At 37.1% G+C, this 17,173-nt stretch overlaps 1 protein-coding gene across 14 annotated transcripts in view; it reads right to left on the bottom strand.

Annotated features, from left to right (window-relative positions):
* The window catches only part of BPTF (bromodomain PHD finger transcription factor), a 152,867-nt gene that overhangs the window by 6,226 nt on the left and 129,468 nt on the right, over positions 1 to 17,173 (bottom strand). For 10 of the 14 annotated variants that reach the window (XM_077853740.1, XM_077853739.1, XM_077853749.1 and 7 more), the window contains 5 exons: positions 11,987 to 12,321; positions 8,937 to 9,110; positions 7,982 to 8,174; positions 7,042 to 7,126; positions 1,017 to 1,203 (listed from right to left, as the gene is read on the bottom strand). In XM_077853740.1, the coding sequence (XP_077709866.1) occupies positions 1,017 to 1,203; positions 7,042 to 7,126; positions 7,982 to 8,174; positions 8,937 to 9,110; positions 11,987 to 12,321 (974 nt within the window). The remainder of the gene's footprint in view (positions 1 to 1,016; positions 1,204 to 7,041; positions 7,127 to 7,981; positions 8,175 to 8,936; positions 9,111 to 11,986; positions 12,322 to 17,173) is intronic. The other 4 variants (XM_077853743.1, XM_077853748.1, XM_077853752.1 and 1 more) reach the window with 1 other exon arrangement.

Below are 17,173 nucleotides of genomic sequence, written 5' to 3'. Positions count from 1 at the left end.
TCTCAGAGGTACAAAGTGGTGGCAGTTGGAAAGGAGAACAGGCTTCTGTTGGAAGGAAGAAAGTCATGGGCTTGAGAAGTGGGGACTGAAGTACAGACACAAAGGCAGAAGGTGCTACATCGGAATATCATGGCAAGTTGCTCAATGCTTCTATGTTACTGGAGGTTCAACAGAAAGGTCTGTGGATTTAAAGCCTAGTTCTGCCCACAGGAAAAATATGCAGAAAAATAAAACATTTTATGATTTCAAAGATATAGCAAACAAATTAAGGAAAGGTACTTAAATCTCTCCTCCTGGTCTTCCTCTAACTCTACCCTATCAAACAGTCATTTTTTTTCTTGCTTTTGTAAACTCAACAGGCAAGAGTTCGGTCTTACTACTACTTTTGTATGTGTCCCATGGCACATACATTTAAAAAAAAAATATATATATATTTTATATACATATATACATATTTCATATTACTTATATATACATTTTAAAGAAAAAATATGTATATATAATAATATATATTTATAAAATAAAAAATATAAATAATATAAAAATATGTATTTATGTATTATATATGTGTGTGTGTGTGTGTATATATATATATATATATATATATATTTTTTTTTTTTTTTTTTTTTTTTTTTAAGATTAAGTAAACTCTATTCCCAACGTGGGGCTGAAACTCATGACCCTGAGATCAAGAGTCGACTGAGCCAGCCAGGCACCCTGGCCATGGCATTTAAGATAGCATCTTACCTTCTGTAAGCATCTGGTAAGTGCTTTCTTATTTTAAAAAATAACTTTAATTTTAAGCAGACCACAAACTCAATTTTTCATTACTGAGTCTGTCTTCTTGCCCTTGGTGGAATATCATAATGCTAGAGTCTTGATTTTTTTTTTTTAAAGATTCTTGATTCCAAGGATCAAACTGGCCATAAACAGCACTGGTTGATTCCCTAGACAAAACAGTATAAAGAGTTTGAGGAGCTAGATTAATTTAGAACACTGAACACATTTTTGCTCACCTGCTAGCCTTGAATCCTTTCAATTTCTGTACAAAGAAGGACTCAAGAACTTCTGCACACTGGTAAAAAGGCGAGTCACTCGGATTGTAGTAACGACAGTTATCAAAAATTTTGGTCATATCTGCCACAAATTCCGTCAGCTTTTCATAATATCGTCTTTGTACTCTTTCTTCCATGGTGGCAAGGTCTTAAAAACACAAAATGTAAAACATTTTCAAAGTTTTAAGGCAGCTCCAATGTGAATATTGATCACAGTCCTGATTAACAAGAAAATATATTTCCTGCTCAAACAGTCCTTAAACCAAGCTGATTGACCACTGGAAACTATTTATAAAGCAATTCATGAAGAAAATGGGAGCACTTCTCCAATTCTGGTTTTGATTGGAGGAGTCTAAAATATAAATCTTGGCTAGTGTTATGAAGGCACTTTTATTTTCAGTTAACTACAGAGAATAGCTCTTTATTCAGCTGGGTTGAAATAAAAGAAGCTACATCAACACCATCAATATACATCTAAGTACAATACATTTTTACATGCAAACAATTATGGATTTATATTACATGTACAAAGAAGAAGAGAGAATCCAAAATTATGAACAAAAAAATCTTTGCGGTTTTGTGATACCTGTATTAGACTTTAATAACATCATTTTGTTTCCTTTATTAATTTTTATTGTTACCTTATATTGGACACAAGTAATACTGACTTAAAACTTATGGTGGCAAGGACATAAAGTGTCTACTTAAAGGGACAATATTGGCTGATACGAATAAAAATATTGGTATGTTAATAGTACAGGCAGTATGCAGAAATGACCAATAATTCAGGTGGTAAATAGGTAAGTGCTTTGGAATACACTGAGCTAAATCGACCTGAAATAACAGTAAGTCCTCGGAGTAAGCTGCGTTTAAAGGAAAATTCATATACAATTTCACATAAAAACCTGGGAGAGTAAAAAGCTGGTGATGTAGGATTGACAGACTGATAGCACAATTCCAAACAAAATCTCAATGGTTATTTTAGAATTTGAGAAAATTATTTTTTAAAAAGATTTATTTACTTATTTTAGAGAGAGAGAGAGAGAGAGAGAGTATTCAAGTGGGGGGAGAGGCAGAAGGAGAGAGAATCCTCAAGCAGACGCCCCACTGAGAGTGGAGCTCGACACAGGGCTTGATCCCAGGACCTTGATATCATGACCTGAGCCGAATCAAGAGTTGGCCACTTTAACTGACTGAGCCACCCAGGCACCCTGAGAAAATAACTTTCAAGTCCAAGAATATCTTAAGCAGCATTTATATTTTTTTCCTTATTTTATCTATTTATTTGGTAGAAAGAGAGCTCAAGTAGGGGGAGCAGGAGGCAGAGGAAGAGGGAGAAGCAGGAAGAGCAACGTGGGGCTTGATCCCAGGACCCTGGGATCATGACCTGAGCCAAAGGCAGATGCTTCACCAACTGAGCCACCCAGGGGCCCCTCTAAGAAACAATTAAAAATAGAAATAATAGGAGAGAGTTTAATCTATCAGACATTAAATATTATAAAGCTGTGATAATGGAAAAGTATGGCACTGTGCAGGATGACACAAACCGTAACAGAACTATACTCAAAATAGGAACAGACTTAACTGTGTTCAGTATAAGAATTTTATATAAGTTGAAGATGTCTTTTCTAATAAGCAGAAGAAAAAGTTCATTAATAAATTGGGTTGAAGCAATTGCCCACATATCTGAAGAAAAAAATTCTACCTCACACTAATGCCAAACAAATTCTGGGTAAATTAAAACTTAAGGACAGCAATGAAAACCATAAAAAGTACTAAAAGATATAACATTGTGAGTGTAATTAAACACTGAATCATGGATATTAAATAATATATATATATATTTATATTAAAGATTTACTTATTTATTTGAGAGAAGGAAAAAAGAGTGAGAGAGTGCCAGCAGGGGGAGGAGCAAGAAGCAGGAGGAATAAGCAGAGAAATGCTGAGCATGGAGCCTGACATGGGGCTCCATCTTACAACTCTGAGATCATGACCTGAGCTGAAATCAAGAATCAGATGATAAACCAACTGAGCCACCCAGGCACCCATGTTATATATATCTTGACACAAGTACACATGCATTTTTGATGGTTCCAGTTTATGTAAATAACGGGAAAAACTTTAGCCAACATGCTTGATGAAACTTCAAGCAAGACTTGGGCACATCTGCTGTGTGTAGTAGGTCCAGTGAGCTATACAGGAAAGAGTAAACACTTAACACAGCACATCGTTTTTGCACTTAAGTTCTGGGTACTTACTGCCTAGATAATTTTAATAATGTACACGAACATTTTGTGATTCCTTTTTTTTTTTTTTTAAAGATTTTATTTACTCATGAGAGGCACAGTGAGAGAGAGAGAGAGAGAGAGAGAGAGAGAGAGAGAGAGGCAGAGACGCAGGCAGAGGGAGAAGCAAGCTCCACGCAGGGAGCCTGACGTGGGACTCGGTCCCGGGACTCCAGGATCACGCCCTGGGCAGCGGGTAGGCACTAAACCGCTGAGCTACCCAGGGATCCCATATTTTGTGATTCCAACTTAATTAGATATCCCTTAGAAAGAAAGTACTAGGGAGGCACCTGAATGGCACAGTTGTGATCTCAGGATTGCAGGGCAGAGCCCCACATCAGGCTCAGCACTCAGGGTGGAGTCTGCTTGAGATGCCCTCTCCCTCTCCCTGTATCTCCTGCTTGTGTACTTGTTCTCTTTCTTTTTCAAATAAACAATTTTCTTTAAACCCCTAGGAGAACGTATAAGTGAATATTTATAAATCTGGGGAAGGACAAAGGACTGAAATATGATTCCACAAGCAGAATTCATAATGATGAACAGATTTAAATCCAAAAACATTTAAAAAGATCTTATGCCAGGGAGCCTGGATGGTTCAGTAGGTTGTGTCTGACTCTCGATTTCAGCTCAGGTCATGATTTCAGGGTTGTGGAATTGAACCCTGCATTAGGCTCTGCACTCAGCAGAGTCTGCTTGTCCCTTTCCCTCTGCTCATCCCCCTGCTTGCACACTCTTTCTCCCTCTCTAAAATTAAAAACAAAAAATCATATGCCCCCCCCCCAAATCAGTATAAAACTTTGTTTTATTTTTAAGTAGGCTCCATGCCCAGTGTGGAGCCCAATTCAAGGCCTAAATTTATGACCCTGAGATTAAGACCTGAGCTGAAATAGAGTCAGATGTCCAACCCACTGAGTCACCCAGGTACTTGGTATATAAAGAGACCTTAAGGAACACTGACAACAATATGAATATCACAAGAGAAAAATGGGTAAAATACATAAATAGGAAACTCACATAAAATTCAAACAATAAGCATATATCACTAGTTACTGAAGTCATGCAAAGCCAAAGAACCACTTTCTTCATACAAATTAGCAAAAATTAAAAATAACACATCAGCCTATTTTCAGTGATTACCTCTAAGACAGAGTATGAGTGGTAGTACATTTTATACTCACACTCTACACCTCTGTAAAATCTGTACACCATAATATTTTGAAATAGAAAGTATGATAACAGTGTTTTCAAGAGTAGAGAGGGAAGGATACATATATATACACTATTATTGGAAACTGGTTCAATGTGCAGAAGTGCAATTTGGAAATATTTATCAAAAGGCTAAAAAGAAAAAAAAAAAACCCAAAAGGCTAAAAAGTATATATATATATCCTTTGACCCAGAAATTTTTTTTTTTTTAAAGATTTTATTTATTTATTTATGAAAAAGAGAGAGAGAGAGAGAGACAGGCAGAGGGAGAAGCAGGCTCCATGCAGGGAGCCCGACATGGGACTCGATCCTGGGTCTCCAGGATCATGCCCTGGGCCAAAGGCAGGTGCTAAACCGCTGAGCCATCCAAGGATCCCTGACCCAGAAATTCTAATTCTAGGAATTTCTCCTCAGAAAACAAACAAGTGCAGGCAGATTCATAAACAAAGATGTTCACAGAAGTGTTGCTTATAGCAGCAAAAACTCCACAGTGAAAAACCCATTAATTGGGGTGATTATCTTAATGGCATATGCTTACAATGATGTAGCTCTATACCATGTATTTTCACATGGTATGAAAAAGGTACTGACAGGTTTATAAAGTATACTATAAAACATGGTTTATTCATAACCCCATTTCTGCTTAAGAAAATTTATAAAGCTGCTCATCTTGTTGGCTCCTTCATTCCCTGAAGAGAAACTACTATTTTCAATTTAGTCTGTATCTTTGTAGAACTCTTTTATGCATTTCTAAATATATTTATGTTCCCTTAGAAAATACAGAACTGTGTGCTTGCTTCAGCAGTACATATACTAAGAAAATACAGAACTGTTTGCTGTTTGAAACCTAGGTATTTTTCTGTAACTTTGATTCTTCTTTCAACAGTATGTCTTGGAAATCTGTATTATCTTCCTGTACATACCGACTACATAAGAGGATGTTTACCTTGGTGGTATAAAAAAAAGAAGAAAAGAAAAAGACCAGAAAGAATTTCGGTTAAATAAGTAAGGTATATTCAATTCACAGACTATAAAAAGCCCTTAAAGTCATGTTATTGAAGGTTAATGACACAGGAACATGTTTGTCAAACAGATGATTATATAAAAATATTTTTAAATTTACTTATTTTGGTAGTTTCTATACCCAACATGGGGCTTGAACTCCCAACCCCAAGATCAAGAGTCACATGCTCCCCTGACTGACCCAGCCAGGCACCCCTCAAACAGATTATCATATGATCTCAATTTTAACACAGACAGACAGACACACACACACACACATACACACTGCACACCAAAATGGGATTTCTTTTATTTCCTAGATTTTCTACAATTCCATTATGTTTAGAAGTAGAATTATCTATTTAAATAAATATCCCCACATAGTGTCTCAAAATAATTATACCAATCTAAAATATGTAGGAGGATTAGCTTCTACTTTCAACATCAGAACAGAGGTAATGGCTACTTGGTTATTTTTCAGATAGCTTTAAGTAGCCCTCACTTATCTCCCCTTCATGTTTTTCCCCCCTCTTTGAAGTTGCCATCAAACAAACCATTCTCATTTTTAAAAACTGAGATATTGGGGATCCCTGGGTGGCTCAGTGGTTTCGTGCCTGCCTTTGGCCCAGGGTGCGATCCTGGAGTCCCGGGATAGAGTCCCGCGTCCGGCTCCTGGCATGGAGCCTGCTTCTCCCCTCTGCCTGTGTCTCTGCCTCTCTCTCTATGTCTATCATAAATAAATAAAAAGAAATCTTAAAAAAAAAAACACTGAGATATAACTGACATACAACATTGTATCAGTTTTAGGTGTACCACATAATTATTTGACATTCATATATACTGCAAAGTGATTACCCAACAAGTTTAATTAACATCTATCACCAACCATATATAGTAAAAAAATTTTTTCCTTGTGATGAGAATTTTTCAGGTAGCTCTCTTAGCAACTTCTAAATACACTGTAAAATCCTCTTCATTTAGGAGCACCTGGGTGGCTCAGTGGTTGAGCATCTGCCTTTGGCTCAGGTTGTGATTTTGGGGTCCTGGGATCGAATCCTACACCGGGCTCCCCACAGGGAGCCTGCTTCTCCCTCTACCTATGTCTCTGCCTCTCTGTGTGTGTCTCCCATGAATAAACAAATAAAAATCTTAAAAAAAAATCTTTCTCATTTAAAAAATGCTTAGCTTTTGAAATACTTTTTTTTTTTTTTTTAAGATTTTTATTTATTTGAGAGAGAGGGAGAACACAGAGTGAGAGGAAGAAGCAGACTCCCTGCTGAGCAGAGAACCTGACACAGGACTTGATCCCAGTGCACCAAGGGAATGCAGAGTTAAATGTTAATACACACTCTCAATTTATCCTACAAGTTACCACACTAATTTATTCTTCCACCAGCCTCGCTCAACACATCCTTACAACAGATCAGTCTCATGGATGGCAAATATCTGTTGAGATCTAAAGATACTCCATACTCAACTCAAGTACCTACCCATAGGTTCCTTAATAACACCGTAATAATCTGGTGCATCATTAGGATCCACTGGTTCAAGGAAAGGCCAGGCCATCTTATGGGCCTATAATGGGGGCAGAAAACAACATTATTGTCAGGTAGAAATACAAATTTCATTTATGTTTCCCAACTGAGTTATTGTATCAATCAACCCTTAACTCCAGAAGTCAGTTTTAAACCTGAGAGATGAAATTATTTTATACTTAGAGGAGTTTTGCTCTAGACATAAATCATCTCAGGTGAGCATACTTTGCATTAATGATTCTCAAAGAGTGGTCTGAGGACCTCCGCTGGGGCAGTGAAGCATTACTTAGAAGTCCGAAATCTGTATTCTTATCCCTAACATGACAACCTGCTACCTATAAAAGTGGAGTGGAATAAGTTCAAAGTGTGGAATGGTTACCACTACTGACTAATGATAATGAGGTGGCAGAGACATGCAATTAAGTAACTTGACCCACATATGGAGACCGCTGTTCAAAAAAAATTTTTTTTTTCTCTTCAAGATTTTATTTTTAAGTAATCTCTACACCCAATGCAGGTTCGGACTCAATTCCAAGATCAGGAGTTGCCTGCTCTTCTTACTGAGCCAGCTGGGCTTCCCCTCACTAAAGTTTAATCAAACTGTTCAATTTATAGTGGTGAGGTAAACTTTTCTTTAAAAATTAAATCTAGGTTTAAAAAGTGAGTAATTTTAAATACAAGTGTTAGCTTAGGAACAAGTGAGCTCCTGTGTGAATACGGTTAACCTCATAATATTGTCATGTGAAGGACAAGAGTCTCGAGACTTCACTAGCCTCGTCGGGAGTCAGGAAATAATCACAGACTCTGAGACTGGAAGGTTCAAACCCTAGAAATGAATCCAAAGTCACGCTGCTTGACTTCCTCTTCAAACACGACACACAGAGAGTTTTCTCACCTGTAAAGAACGAAGCACCCTTTTTAAACCCTCATAGTCTTTCTCCGTTAGCGGTGTGAGCACTGTCATGGCATCCTCTGTTGACTGGCACTGTGGACAGACATACTCGTCAATGAGCTCTGCCTCACTTTGCAAGATGCCAACGCAGCGCCCATGGTACCAATTCTGACACCGATCACAGCCAATATAAAATCTGCAAGATCCGAAATGGAAATGTGAGTTCAAAACAGATGGGATCACATTGCTTATAATTTACTTTAAAAAGTGATAAAACATGCACCTGAAAAGATTCTAACTCTGGGTATAAAATAGTTTAGTATTACAATCGTTTTAATACTTTTGCAGATTGACATTCAAATGTGTTAATTTAGTGTTTCTGATGTTAAGAACAAGCATTAAAAGTTTATTAAGAACACTGTGGAATATTGGAGAACTAATCTGAAGAAAAATGCAAAATATTTAATTGTCTTTAGAGCTCAAAACGAAATAAAGCCAAAAATCTTTCAACTAGTACTGTATCAAATGGGAAGCTCGTATTGGCCACCCAACCAGGTGTTCAAAATCCTACAAGCTAATAACAGAGTCTCAGAACTTATACTGAATTAGTGATTTTTTCCCCTAACCTACAATAAAGCACCATTTCAAACACTGATAAAGTCCAAACAAGTCAGGCTATTTTAATCTCATTAATTTCTATGTTACATATTGAAGAATCAAGTCTACCATTAAACCATATTTTTTTTCCCAATGCATCTCAAACATTCACTATGAAGCAACATAAATTTTGAAGGGGAGGTAAAGAGGGAAAAAAGAGAAAAAAAATTGGAAAGGAATTTGGAATGTAAGTGTATAATATATGCAGAAAAATATCTTGCTTTTTATTTTAAAATAAATAACCAGTCAGAGCAATTTGGCTTCCTAAATTATTAAATATGATGCTCTTATCAGAACTCACTGTGACTCATCATAAGGTGTTCTGCAGATACAGTACAATTCCTCACTGCTGCCCTCTTGTGCCCGTTTACAATCATTACAGATGTACACATCCATTTTCTTAGCCTCCTTTTCTGTGATGCCAACACATTCTCCATGATACCAGTTAGTACAAAGATCACAGCCAATATAGAACCTAAAAGTATTCACAATGAAAATGACAATGTAATTGTCATTTTGAGCTGCATGATACTTAAATCTGTCTTCCCTGTCCTGATTCGCTTTCTTACAGGATAACTTTCTGCAACGAGTCAGCTAAACATCCTGCATCCAACCTTTCTATCCTTGGCAAACTACAGCATCTGACACTGTATCAAGTGTGGAAACATAAAATCACTCACATCAATTTCAACAAATACACTGTTTAGTGAAATATGGATCTTTAAAAACATACTGAAATTTGAAAAAATAAACAACACACTGATGGTAATGTCTCCCTCTTAATGAATGTGTGTAAAACTGGAACAGGCACAAAAACCAAAGCCAAAGAATCAAAGACTTACATCTGTCAAACCTATGCCACAGAAGCCATTTCAAATTCAGGGCTATTTCTTAGATAGGTTTGAAAATGTATCTCACAGTTTAAATTGAAAACAAAGCAAAGCGCAAACACCAAGTAAAAGTTACACTACAAGGAACATGCAGGTCAGCCAGATGTAGAAGATAAATGGTCAAAATATGATATGAAGAAGAAATCTAAGAAAGGCAGATGTAGTAATTCAATTTCTAAGTTTTCTAAATTAACATGGGAATTTAATTTAATTTTAACAGATTATGACATGGGCCAGTTTTTCAATGTAATGTATGTGACAATGTGGAGCGTGACCAGATTAATGAATTGGTAAGGAACTGCTTCAATTCAAAATGGGGGATACACAGCGTGGAGTGTGATATAAGAATTGGTAGCAAAAACAGCAAGACATTCCACTGTAATTGGCGAGGTAGGGCTGTACAAGTGCAGTAATTACTGAGGGTAATCACATCTAGTTAACACTCATGGCTTTTGTAATATAAGATCCCAAATGACAGAACAGATGAAAGATGTCTCTATGACAAACAGAGTGTATATAAAAGTGCTGACAGGAGCTATGTAGGAATGTCATGTAAAAATCATAGCAAGAATTAGTGTGAATCACAAAGGATCAGACTGGCCTTCCTGACACGGTTCTATCAAAGTGTTTCTTGGTAGATTGACCTAGAGAAATGGAAGTAGTCCTCAAACTAACCTGTCATATGAATGTAGGAAATAATATATGATTGTATACTTCATCCTATTCCCATTAATTTTTTTCTTTTGTTTTTTTTTTTTTTTTTTTTTTTTTAATTTTTTTCTTTTGAATTTGGATTCCTGCATGTTTTTCACTGCCACAGGTGGGGTTGGGCCCTCAAGGTGTTTCCGTATGTTGCCTTCAACAGATGGCGGGCTATGTGTTCTGGACATAAGCTCAGGGCTCGAATTTCAAGTTGTAGTCATTCTCACTAGATTCCCAAACCAGCCTAGTTTGGTACAAGAGATCACAAAATACTCCTAAAATACACTAATTCATCCTAACTAGACAGGGAGTGAATGAACCTGGTATACTGAAATTTCAGTAACAACATGAAAAATATGAAATACCCACAGGAAAATGAGGCAGTTGCAGTAAAATGCAGTAAAAGTTGCAACATATGTTCACGTGTACCTCATTTTATGCGGCTTTAAGTATGACAAAAATATTGTGTGTGAAATAAATTTCTGTGATCTGAATATTTTAAATAAGCCAAAGAAGTCTAAGTCTAAGTTTTTAAAGTCCATAAACAGATATTTTTGTAAAGCAAGTAAATCACATTCTGTTCTGTTCTGTAAATTAAATATTCTTTTGCTTAAAGGGAGGCATGTGTATTAGACTAAGGGGAAAATCATTTAGCAGGGCCCCACTCTGCACATTATCTATCATTTCCAATAAAGACAACGAAAAGGGAAGATGCTAAAACTGAAGTGTTTAATTCAACACACAGCTAAATCTAGCAACAAAGAATGTTGATCGAGCACCTGGTTATAATTTTAAATAACACTGCCAAAGCAGCTTCAATGTTGCAACTTAAAATGTCATTGAAGAGATCACAATTTTATTTTATAAACTTTTTAGGCATCCAGTGAAGGCAGATATTAAGCATGGCTAACTCTAATCATCCGTGTTTAGCACAATCAAACTTTTTGGTACTGCAAAAAACACTGTAGCGAACCTTGGCTTTAAAAAGCTGGCCTACATTTAAATGCTCAAAATGAAAGCTTAATACTTTGTTGAATGATAATGATAAAAAAATGAAACTGCATTAATGGATTAGTGTTTCTCAAATCTTGTATATATCACCAAATACAAGTCACAACAGTCAAAAACAGCCTCCAGCTGCCATGCTTTATTATCACACATTTCAGTGCCATTCTTGAAGACTGAGTGAAAAGAGCACTCTGGCTTTTGTCCCCAAAAAGAAAGTGGGAACTCTGACAAAAATAGTATTAAATTTCAGTATCCCAATACAAAAAACACAGAACTGCTTAAAATTAAACAATAAAAAACAAAACCACTCAAATTTGAAACCTTGTGCACCATTCATAGTCAGACAGTCTCTAAGTTTTGATGTAATCATAAGGTTGTGAACAGATTCCAGAAAAGATGCTTTCAACTTTGGGCAGCAATAATATACCTCCTTCTCTAGACAGGATTACGGATTGATTTGGAATTAATCCAGAGAGAAGAGGAAAAAGCAAAAGAGCAACAGAAAGCTTGTTTTTGACAGAAAAGAATATGATGAACAAACATGAATCATGAACACATAAAATACAAAATTTTGACTTCTCTAGGGTCGAGTTTAAGAACATCAGATACAAGACCACAAAGGAACATCATTACCCTTACTTTCAACTACTTTCATTGACATTGCTACCAATACACTCATTTTCTTCACAACTGGAAATTTAACAGCTAAACATTTAAGAAAATAAACTAGAGCCCAAAAAGATCTACTCACTTAGATTCATCGTAAGGCGTTTTACAGATACAGTAAAGCTTTGTGTCCTTCTTAGTTTCCTTTGAGGTAGTAGAGATCATTTTCTTCTTCTTGGACTTGGAGCTTGAGTCTCTTTCTTCTTCTCGCTTCCTCTTCTGGGAAGCCACAGGCAGTGTGGCCGTGGCTGTGGCTGTGGCCGTGGACAGGGGACCTGTGTGCTGCGGGGGAGGCGGAGGCGGGGGTGAAGGCGGAGGGGCTGGAGGCGCAGGTGGTGCTGCAGGCGATGTAGCCGCTACTGCTGTGGCCTGCACCATGTCTTTTTCTTTCTTAATTTTCAAGTCTCTCTTGAGCTCTTCCTGTTGTCAATTAAAGACAAGACAAGACTGTCATTCAACTTCTGTAAATGCATGACTTGGCCAAAGGACTTTACATGACCTTCCTTCTGACCTTACCACCCTTGTCTGAGCAGCTGCACAGTCCAGCCTAGTGTGAGGGAGGTTAGTAATCGTAGCATCCTAACTATACTTTAAACCCAATCAAAACAACTAGGAATATAAGGTGAAGATTATATAATAAATAAAAGCCACTAGCTATCTTCAAAGAAGATCTGACAGAAAGATGACCAAGTTTCAGAAAACAGTGCCCTCACTTGGCTTGCCCATGCTGTGTCCTGGTTATTTCAGTTGTTGCTCAGAATGGGGTTTCAAGTGTCCTCACCCACTGGCTGCTTTCTTTTGGCTGCTCTCTGTCTGTGTCCTTAGAGTGAGACCCAACATGAACTGAACATGATACTCAAGATGTGTTCTGATCAGCCAAAAGCTCAATGAGGGCAGTCTGGGTAGCTCAGCGGTTTAGCGCCGCCTTCAGCCCAGGGCGTGACCCTGGTGACCCAGGATCGAGTCCCACGTTGGGCACCCTGCATGGAGCATGCTTCTCCCTCTGGCTGTGTATCTGCCTCTCTTTCTCTCTCTCTCTCTGGGTCTCTCATGAATAAATAAAATCTTAAAAAAAAAAAAAAAAGCTGAATGAGAGACAGTTATGTCTAGAATTTAGAATGCAGGAAAAGCTATTTTATCAATATACATTTTGACATAAATTAAAATCCTTACATCTCTTCATGTGAAATACTTTATAGACACACCTTTGTTATCTAGTGCCACAACTTATTCTTTGAAATGATGATTATTTCCCTAGAGGAAATAAAGCCATTGTCATTGGCATCCATGTCCAAACTTGGTATAAATAAATCACTGAGCTTTTTTTTTTTAATTCTTTTTTTAAATTTATTTATTTATGATAGACAGAGAGAGAGAGAGAGAGAGGCAGAGACACAGGAGGAGGGAAAAGCAGGCTCCATGCCGGGAACCCGACGTGGAACTCGATCCCGGGACTCCAGGATCGCGCCCTGGGCCAAAGGCAGGCACTAAACCGCTGAGCCACCCAGGCATCCCCAATCACTGAGCTTTTAAAATTACACACCAAAAAAATTTTTAAGCAATCTCTATGTCCAACGTGGGGCTCGAACTTGACCCCGAGATCGAGTCGCATACTCTAACTGAGCCAGTCAGGAATCCTGTCAACATCACAAAAATTCTAATAAACCTGAATGGTCTAGCGGTTTAACGAGTCTACCATCTACCATCTAGATAGTCTTGTAAGTGAGAAAGTAAGCTGTACAACTATTCAGCAACCCTTCTCTAAAAAGAAAGTCTAAACTTCTTCTGAGGGAAGAAAGTAAACCTTGGGTGTCATTTTCCTAGTTAATATGATGTGTTTATAACATAATGAAACAGATTTTAGAAAAATCAAGATGATATAGTAGGGTGGGGGTTCTGGCTGGCTCAGTTGGTAGAGCATGCAGCTCTCGATCTCAGGGTTATGAGTTTGACACACTAATTCAAGATGGTAACAGAGGAGACTGGGGTGTTGGGATGGGGGAGAGGAACAGTATACAAGAACTCTTCCTGCATAATTTTTCTGTAAATGTAAAACTGCTCTAAAAAATAACCCATTTAACCAAGAAGAGAGATAAGTAGAAATCATACAAGAACATAAAGGATCAATCACATATCTTAAAAAGAAAATTATAATTAAAAATTATTTTATTTTTAAAGATTTTATTTATTTATTCATGAGAGACACAGAGAGAGAAGCAGAGACACAGGCAGAGGGAGAATCAGGCTCCTTGAGGGGAGCCTGATGTGGGACTCAATCCCAGATCCTGGGATCACGCTGTGAGCCAAAGGCAGACAGCTCAACCACTGAGCCACCCAGGCATCCCAAAAATTATTTTAAAAATATGCTAGTACACAAAGATTTGAATATTGCTCTTCAAAGCAAAGTATTTTAGCCATAAATTCTACTAGTTAAAATAGTGCTGGACATCATCTTTCTTACAAAGTATAAATACATTTTCTTTCTTATTAGATTATATAATATACTATCAAGAAGACCACCTGTAAGATGTTTACAGCAGAAATATTTTTAGGGGCACCTGGGTGGCTCAGTCAGGTAAGCCTCTGCTTTTGGCTTGGGCCATAATTCCAGGGTCCTGGGATACAGCCCTGCATCGGGATCCCTGCTCAGAGGAGAGTCTGTTTTTCCTTCTCCTTCGGCTTGACAGCTCCCTGTGCCTATGCCCTTTCCCTCTCACTCTCTCAAATAAATAATAAAATGAAATCTTAAATTTTTTTAAATGACTGCATAGAATGCAGAAAAACGTTCAGTATATGTTGTCTCTCCAGTGTGATTTCACTTCTGTATAAATTATGTTTATACAGATGAATACATATATTAAAATAATATATATAAGATATATTCTAAAATTATTTTAAAATGGTAATCTTTGGGAGTCACATTGACTTACATATTATATTTATTTGTTGGCCAAGGTAATTACTTGGAAAGACAACTGAATGCATATGTCCAAATTATTTATATGTTCAGAGTATAGACTATTAAATTTCTTCCACTGTGTGCAGAATATGGAGTGAGAATAGCATATGACACATGCTGGATATTAAATAAATACCTGGTGAGTGAACTGAATGGATAAGTCACATTATATATACTGTTCTGCAACATGAATTTTTCATGCAAGCATTTATCATTGAGAATTTCTCCGAAGAGGTAAAAACAAAAAGGACCAATCCTACACACATGATTTTGTTAAAATGGCAGTCCATTGTGTGGACATGCCCAAATGTATTTAATCCAGTGATTCCAGCGGAGGGTGGTGCTAATACCCTGAGTATTTGAGAACATAGGTGGAGAGGACTAAGTCATTTTTTGGGTTGAAAGTAATGATACTAGCATTTAGTACCCAATGCTATACTTCCTACAGTGTGTAAATACCTGGCCTGTTTAAAGGGCCCAAAGTGCTTCTGTTGAGAGACACTGATTACCAATCTCTGCAGATGTCAGGCAGGTTCCAAATTTTTGTTATTATAAACATTCATTATGTCCTTGCTCATATATCCTGTTTCTTACATGAGTTTCTAGAAGTGAAATTATGGATCAGAATGTCCACATTTTAGAGTCTTCTGATAGACACTGATACAATGTTCTCTAGAAATATAGGATATTTTATCTAGAAAAAAACAGTATTTTCATTTCACTCCTTAGTATTTAGGTTGACTATCTTTTTATGTTTATGGGCGTTTGGCATTTTTAAACTTGAAAACTGCTTGTTTGTATGTCTTACACATTCTTGTACTAGTTTTTTTTTTTTTAAATTTCATCATAACTGAGGGATCACTGACAAAACTGCAAGGTATTTAAAGTATACATTGTAGAGACTTGATATATGTATATATTGTGATAGGATTTCCATTATCTAATTAACTATTTATTCTTTTTCTTATTTTAATGTTCACCTTTTCCTTACTGACTTAAGAGCTCTTTAAATTTTACGATTACTAATTCTGTCATTAATGTCAGAACATTTTTTCCTGTTTGATACCGGTTTTTCAATATTTTTTTATTTAATTAATTAATTAATTATTTTTTATGATAGTCACACAGTGAGAGAGAGAGAGGCAGAGACACAGGCAGAGGGAGAAGCAGGCTCCATGCACTGGGAGCCCGATGTGGGATTCCATCCTGGGTCTCCAGGATCGCGCCCTGGGCCAAAGGCAGGCGCCAAACCGCTGCACCACCCAGGGATCCCCGGGTTTTTCAATATTGCTTATGGTATTTTCTTTCTTCCTAGATACATTTTCTTCTCATAAAATCTCTTTCCTTCTTGACATTTGAAATTTGTAATGTGCAGGAGTGGTTTTCCCCACTCTAAGATTACAAAAATGACCATCTTGTTTTCTTCTATATTTTTGTGGTTTCCTTTTTCACATTATAATTTTTTATATTGGGCAGCCTGGGTGCTCAGTGGTTTAGCGCCGCCTTCAGCCCAGGGCGTGATCCTGGAGACCTGGGATCGAGTCCGAAGTCGGGCTCCCTGCATGGAGCCTGCTTCTCCCTCTGCCTGTGTCTACCTCTCTCTCTCTCTGTGTCTCCCATGAATAAATTAAAAAATCTTACAAAAAAAGAATTTTTTTATCTGAAGTGGATCTTAAGGTGAGAGGGAATATTTGCTACTGTGAATTGACTCTTTGTTTATAACACTTTCACAATGCTTATAATAAGTCTCAACATGTATCTAGTGTGTGACCACCTCCCTGAAATTTCTCATAAATAAAATTTTTCTTTTTGGGTTTTGACATAATAATATCATACAATAAGAATTTTATCCTTTTTTAAAAGAATTTTATTTATTTGAGAGAGAGCAAGAATGAGAGAGATCACAGAGGGAGAGGGAGAAGCGGGCTCCTCACGAGCAGAGAGCTGACACAGGGCTCAATCCCAGGACCCCAGGATCATGACCTGAGCCCAAGTCAGACACTTAACCGAATGAGCCACCCAGGCACTCCAGAATTTTATCTTATTTAAGACAGTAGCTAGAAATTTTCAGAAGTGATAAATAATTTTCAGAGTTTTTGGCATTGTCATCTAGTTTCTGACTTTAGTGAGAAGATCCCTCATGTTTCAGAGTTGTATAATGTCAGTTGTTGGGCTGATCAATTTTTAAAATTCTCATCTTAAAATATACAAAGTACTTCCAGGAATGATTCAGATAACCTACTTTTCTCTTAAGAAGCTGTTCAAATATGTGTGAATAGATGTCCTCTTTCATTTTTCAATGAACTCCCCAAG

Source organism: Canis aureus, chromosome 16 (assembly GCF_053574225.1).
Source record: "Canis aureus isolate CA01 chromosome 16, VMU_Caureus_v.1.0, whole genome shotgun sequence".
In the NCBI taxonomy this organism is placed as follows: Eukaryota; Metazoa; Chordata; class Mammalia; order Carnivora; family Canidae; genus Canis; species Canis aureus.
This window is presented reverse-complemented; position numbering and strand designations above follow the sequence as displayed.